Here is a 6,000-nt window from a genome sequence, read left to right on the forward strand (position 1 = left end):
TTGTTATCAAAGTCAGAAAAACATTAAAAACGCGTGGATACATTTTACCAACATGCCCTTTTGAAAGTGACTGGATTATACTGAGACCACTCAAGTGAGTAGCCTCACTAAGAAGAGAAGAAAGAGAAATGTGGGATTATTGGACAAAGGTATAAAATCCAAGTGTTGGACTGAGATGAAATTCATCTAAAACACGCTGTGATTGATATCGGTTGTCATTAACCTTTAGAATATGTAATAGTCATAGTCTACATTACAGAAGCACACTTGTGCAGACTTGAATATACACATTGAAGCGCAAAATACATTTATATAATGCATATTGTACACACTGGCAAAAACACACAGTGCACTTAAATACATAAATACACACAAAAAGCCATAGATAGAAAGAAAAATACAGCCTACTACAAACATCTGTTCACAGCTGTTTGGAGTAAATTACATGCTTGGTGCGTTAGATGTTAAGCCTCTGTTGGTTTTAGGTATATGGGAGAGTTTGATTTATGACCTGGGTGTGCAGATTCACCAAAACTCAAGCTGTTTTTCAGTGTGGTAAGGGTCATCCTCCTTTACAATGAGAAAGGAGGATGAGAAGGCGAGGATAGAGGAGAAAGAAGCAGATGGGAAAGGACGAGGAAGAGAAAGACAGGAAGGGAAGTTGGACAGAAGTATATAGAGGCTGAAGGGAAGTGAGATGAAAACCTTTATTTATACAAACCTAATGTGAGGTGTGTGTTGCTCAAGGGCATATTATTACTTTATAGGGAATAAACCCAAATAATTTCAACATTTTCATTAAGCAGACTGTAAATTAATACAGATAATGAATTAGGACTTCAATTCTTGCCTGCTGTGTTTCAGATCTACTGGCCCGCTCCCGTCGACTGGAGGGAGGAGTGTAACTGGGCTGGCAAGGATATCACTGTAAGTCTCTTCACACTTCACTTTACTTAATCTCACCTCATCCCATTTTCTACTATATTTTATGTTAGTTTACAAAAATATACAGCTCCATGGAACCTGAAAATGAAAATCTTCATCCCTCCTCTGAAGCGATGTGTTCTGTGACAAAAGAAATGGATCAAACCTCATACTAGTTTATTAAATATTCTGTAATCAAACATGTGAAGACCACACTTATTATTATCATTATTAATAAGTGAGTAGGGTTATATGTAACTGTGTAAGAACGATAATGCAACACATAAAATCCTTTTTAAAAATCACTCCTCGTCAGACTTCATATATTGCACACAGAGTTAAATAAGAGGGCTGAGGAGCTCCTCGTGGAGGAGGTAACTGTCCACTCCTATCCAGCACAACACAATGCTACCTTTTAATCCACTGGAGTCATGGGAATCATCACAAGGCAGAAACACCACGTTTAAACAGATAACATGCAATAATGGGTGCAACACTCCTACTTTTGGACCTGCCCTTTGGTGAGATCACTTCCTCAATATTTTTGTCTTGAACTCCATCTTACTGAGATCTGCTCAGTTTGATGCTGAGCCAAAAATATTTGTTTTTTTCCACAGCAATTTAAAATCAGTGTGCGTTCATTGGCTTTACAAGTTTCTTAAACGTCAAGTAGAAGAGAAACTTTAATTTGGTTAAGGAATTAGACAAACACAGTTAGGACAGCTTCATTTTTGCTGGACAAACCTGATCATGTTCATCACAAAGACTCACAAAGACCAAGAAAAGTACTGCTGTGACAGCAATGGGAAGGGGTATAAGGAAAGAGTGTTACCATTAGCGATAACAATAATTTATTTGTAAGTCATTCTTGAACTGAGATTGGCACTAAGTAACGAGCTTCTGGAGGCCTATACTCTCAATATGGGAGCATCTTGTATCACTAATACACTTACAGTAATTAAACCATGTTTCCAAAATAACGTTAGACAGGGGAAATCTGTTTACTGACCCACTGCAAACATGTGTTAACAGCTTACATAAGCTTAGTAAGTTACAGTTAATGAGTTACAGACTAAAGAGATAAAATAAATGATACAACATATGTCACAAGATCAGAAGGGAAGGAACTGAGTGACAGTATATATGGCTGCTACAAGAACTCATGTCCTGTGATGCTCTCAGGACTGTTTCTCCAAACAGGGCACCCGGCTTCTTCCCTCTGTCTTTTTATCACCTGCCAAAAAGTTCAAAATCAAGATTTTCTATTTCGATCTACAGAAGAGAAACATTTAGTTTCCAAGAATATGCAGAGTAAATGCTGTATGTGATGATTATGTGTCTAAATGTGATGTTCTGTATTTGGATTGAGTCTGGGCAGAGCAGGCTTGGCTTCACTGACCGACATGTAGAGGCCACCAAGAGCCTATAGACCACCCAGGATTACATCACACACAATTAGCCAACTCTACATTATGTGTGAGTGTGCGCAGGTATGCACACATGTGTGTAAAACAGCTACCCCAGTGTGCCCCGACATGATTAAAATCAGCCTATATATACTGTATTTATGCTCATGTATTTGAGAGTGTGTGTACATTTGGTCATGTATGTGTATGTGTGTCTTTCTTTTCGTGTGTGTGTGTAAAACAAACCCTTCATCAGTGTGATTACACAGCTGTAGCAGACAGACAACGAGCTCCATTCATACAAAACTCCAGGCTCCAGTTTCACCTGACCAGGAGTCTGTCTGAGTGTGTGTCCAGGTTTCTGTGTGTGTCCTGTGTGTGCGTATGTGCGTGCGCTTGAAGGAGTGAGTAACAGTGGAGACTGGGAGTAGTGGAGAGAATTAGTAAAATTGCTCCAGAGGAAGAGGGGAAGGAGAGATGGAAAGAGAAAGAGATAAGAAAATACAAGAGAAACTCCGAAAAGGAGTTTCCCTCTGGCCAGTTGTCATCCCTGCCTTTCTGGCCTTTGAAATGTTATTTTTATCCTTTGTTAAACACTCACTCCCCTCTTATTCCTTTTGACTTTGAGTATCTTTGTGAAAACTCACCCACACACTGAGAACTGAGCTGACCTCACACCATTGACCCTAATTACAGAGAAGTGTGTTTCTCTGTTGGAAGAGGCCAACATCTCTCTCCCCCACTGGATTTCTTCTCTCCTACTTTCCTTACTCTTTCTCTCTCTCTCTCTCTCTCTCTCTCTCACCTAACAGAGGCTAAATCTCTGGTGTTTCTGTGGGGAAGTTTGTAGGATCATCATCATGGGAAAGATTGCTGTCCGATGGTGCTTCTACGGTCATCAAAAGCACAAGTATTAATAATTGCACAAAGAATACTAAGTACAGGGTTAGCAAAAAATAGCTTAATCTCATAGGAATAATGAGTGTTGATCAGCATTTGAAAATGAGCAGTTTCACTGTCTAAATAGAGGCTGGGGGAGGTGGGCTGCCCTCCTCTGATTAGAGGGCGTTTTTTTTCATATAAATGTCATGACATAAAGCAGTCCAAAATGCTCAACTCTATGTCAACATTGGCCTTGCAGGTTCAGGGTGACTTAAAACAGTAGATTGCGTGTCAACATTAACACCATCAATGATTGATATTCAGACTGAATTTTATAAAGCATAAAGTAGTCTTTGTACATTATTTTATTTATTTATTTATATATTGCATTTCCCCCCATTGGTGTGTTTATTTTCTATGAATTCAAATTAACTTCAGTGCTAGCTACCTCAAAAATGAGTTCTCCAGTACATCACACGCTATCCCGGTAGCTCAACAAATACACACAAGGCATGTGATGGGCTTAACAAGTTGCCCACATAAAGACAAGTAATAAACAGTTCATCACTCACGCACACACCCACTGACCACAGGGGAAGCCACCTAACATGCACACAGACACACTAACACAAACACAGACACATGCACATAAACACAGTCAGACAGTGGCAGTAAACAGTTGACAGTTCACCCAGACACTCAGTCTGACTCAGCGCTCTGACTGAGGCGTCACTGTAGGGCTGAAGCCATATTTAAACCTACAGAAGTGATGGATTGTGGGTTTTACTGTCATGTTAGCACCAGTTAAAAGAAGATCACCAGTTAAAACCCACTGACTGGATGGTAAATTGTGACTGGGGAAAGTGGTTCATGTTGTGGTCGAATGACTGTGAATGCTTAAAGTCTGAAATGTAACCACTGCTTATGTTTTTTGACACCAGGGGTTTCTGCATATAATGGCCATGGTAGCAATGTTTATGTATTCAAACAACTGAAAAAAACCTAATGTTTACATTCAGTTACAAAGCAGGAATAACCAACTCAACAACACTACTAACAACACTTACAAAACACCCATATTTTGTCATTTAGATCAAGACTTGAAGTGGGATGGGACTTAACCCTTAATTATTGAGCTCAGTGGCCTCCAAACGTATGAATCTGTAGCATGCTCCTGACAACCACCAAACAATCATTTAATTTTCACTGTGTAGATCGGTGTAGATCATTAGTGTGGGGGGATTCGTGTCACAGGAGAACAACAGTTACTGAAACAATTTCCCAGGAATCCAAGTAATCAAGAAAAGGGAAATCCCACTCCGTCTCGATGTGTTCCTCTGACCTTCCACACTGTACAGCTACAATAATATCACAGAGTCCAGAAAACTCCAGCAAGAATACTGTATGTCAGACAAATGTCAATGCTGCTACATTGTCTTGTTCAGTAGAAGTGATAAAAGGCATTCCTGGGATATTCCACTGCGCTGTGTATCTTATGGCAGTCCACTGTGTGCCATCATTGTGTGTGTGTGTGTGTGCGTGTGCGTGTGCGTGTGCGTATGTCAAAGACTCTCAGCCATTTAACTTTATTAAAGTTTACTGGTTCACTGGGACTGTTTACTCTCAGACGCAATCAAAACACAGAAATAAAAGTTAAACAGTAGCTGAAAATATGTGTTTAGATAGGTTGGAAAACAATGTCAGTGCTAGATAAAAAAGGAAAATGAGGGAGGTTATTCTTAAGAATCAGTTTTAAGTAAATTATACTTTTATAACTCAATACATCATGCTTTAATGAATACCCAGTTTAAGTGACACAGGCAGAGATTTAGAGAAGTAGCAGCAGGACAGATAATGGCAGAAATGATAAATAGGTAGATCGGGTTAATAATTTCCAGAATGGAAAGGATAAAGAGAGAAAAGGGAAAAAAAGACATCCACTGAGGAACAATACAGCTTTATAAGACATAAAGGAAGGGCCTGAATCTCAGGCCGCAGTGAGGTCACAGTCTGCGCTTTGCTCACTGTTTCAACTAATGAGTCAGTGGTAGGTCAAAGGTTGGCCAGTGAACCCTTTAACACCCACCCACACCCACACATGCACACGCACGCACACACACACACACACACACACACACACTGATCAAATGTGATTGCCAGCATAATTCACCTCCCTCGTTCTCCTCTGTTCCTTTCTGATCTTTTCAAAGTCTTTCAAGCGTCTTTTCTCTTCTTACCTTTTCTTTTCCTCCTGCTCTCTTTCTCTTTTGTCACATCAAAGAATTGACTTTGTCAAACTGCCGCTCTGCTGACTCCCTCACCTTCCTCTGCCCTCTGACACACACATACAATGGGAGTTAGTGGAGGAGGAGGAGGAGGTCTGGCGTCTGATACACACATTGGGAATCATGAGAAAAAAGTTGATTGGAACTTGGCACAAGTATGTTTCATCAGAGAAACATGGATAGCTAGCGAGGTGTGTGTTTTTGAGTGTGTGTTCATTCATTGTGTAAGTGTGTGTCAGCCTGAGGGTGGAGGTAAAAATGAAGTGCGTGTGCGTCTTGCTTTCATGGGAAACAGAGGTCTCCTGTGTTTGTCAACAGCTTAATCGGCCTGTCGATTGGTTGAACACCTTCACATGTGACACACACATACACAAACACACACACAGAATCATGTATGTATTCACACACCAAACACCAACTCTAACCCCCTGGTAGTTTTTAAAGGCTGAAAGGCAGGTCTTTGTTCTAAATCACTGAGGGTTGTGTGTGAGTATGTGTGTGTG

At 40.3% G+C, this 6,000-nt stretch overlaps 1 protein-coding gene across 2 annotated transcripts in view; it reads left to right on the forward strand.

Moving 5' to 3' along the window:
* The window catches only part of sema3b (sema domain, immunoglobulin domain (Ig), short basic domain, secreted, (semaphorin) 3B), a 71,205-nt gene that overhangs the window by 49,586 nt on the left and 15,619 nt on the right, over positions 1-6,000 (forward strand). For both annotated transcript variants that reach the window (XM_035656661.1, XM_035656662.1), the window contains exon 5: positions 865-927. In XM_035656661.1, the coding sequence (XP_035512554.1) occupies positions 865-927 (63 nt within the window). The remainder of the gene's footprint in view (positions 1-864; positions 928-6,000) is intronic.

This window comes from Morone saxatilis, unplaced genomic scaffold, assembly GCF_004916995.1.
Source record: "Morone saxatilis isolate NCDOM2014 unplaced genomic scaffold, NCSU_SB_2.0 Contig15, whole genome shotgun sequence".
Classification (NCBI taxonomy): domain Eukaryota; kingdom Metazoa; phylum Chordata; class Actinopteri; family Moronidae; genus Morone; species Morone saxatilis.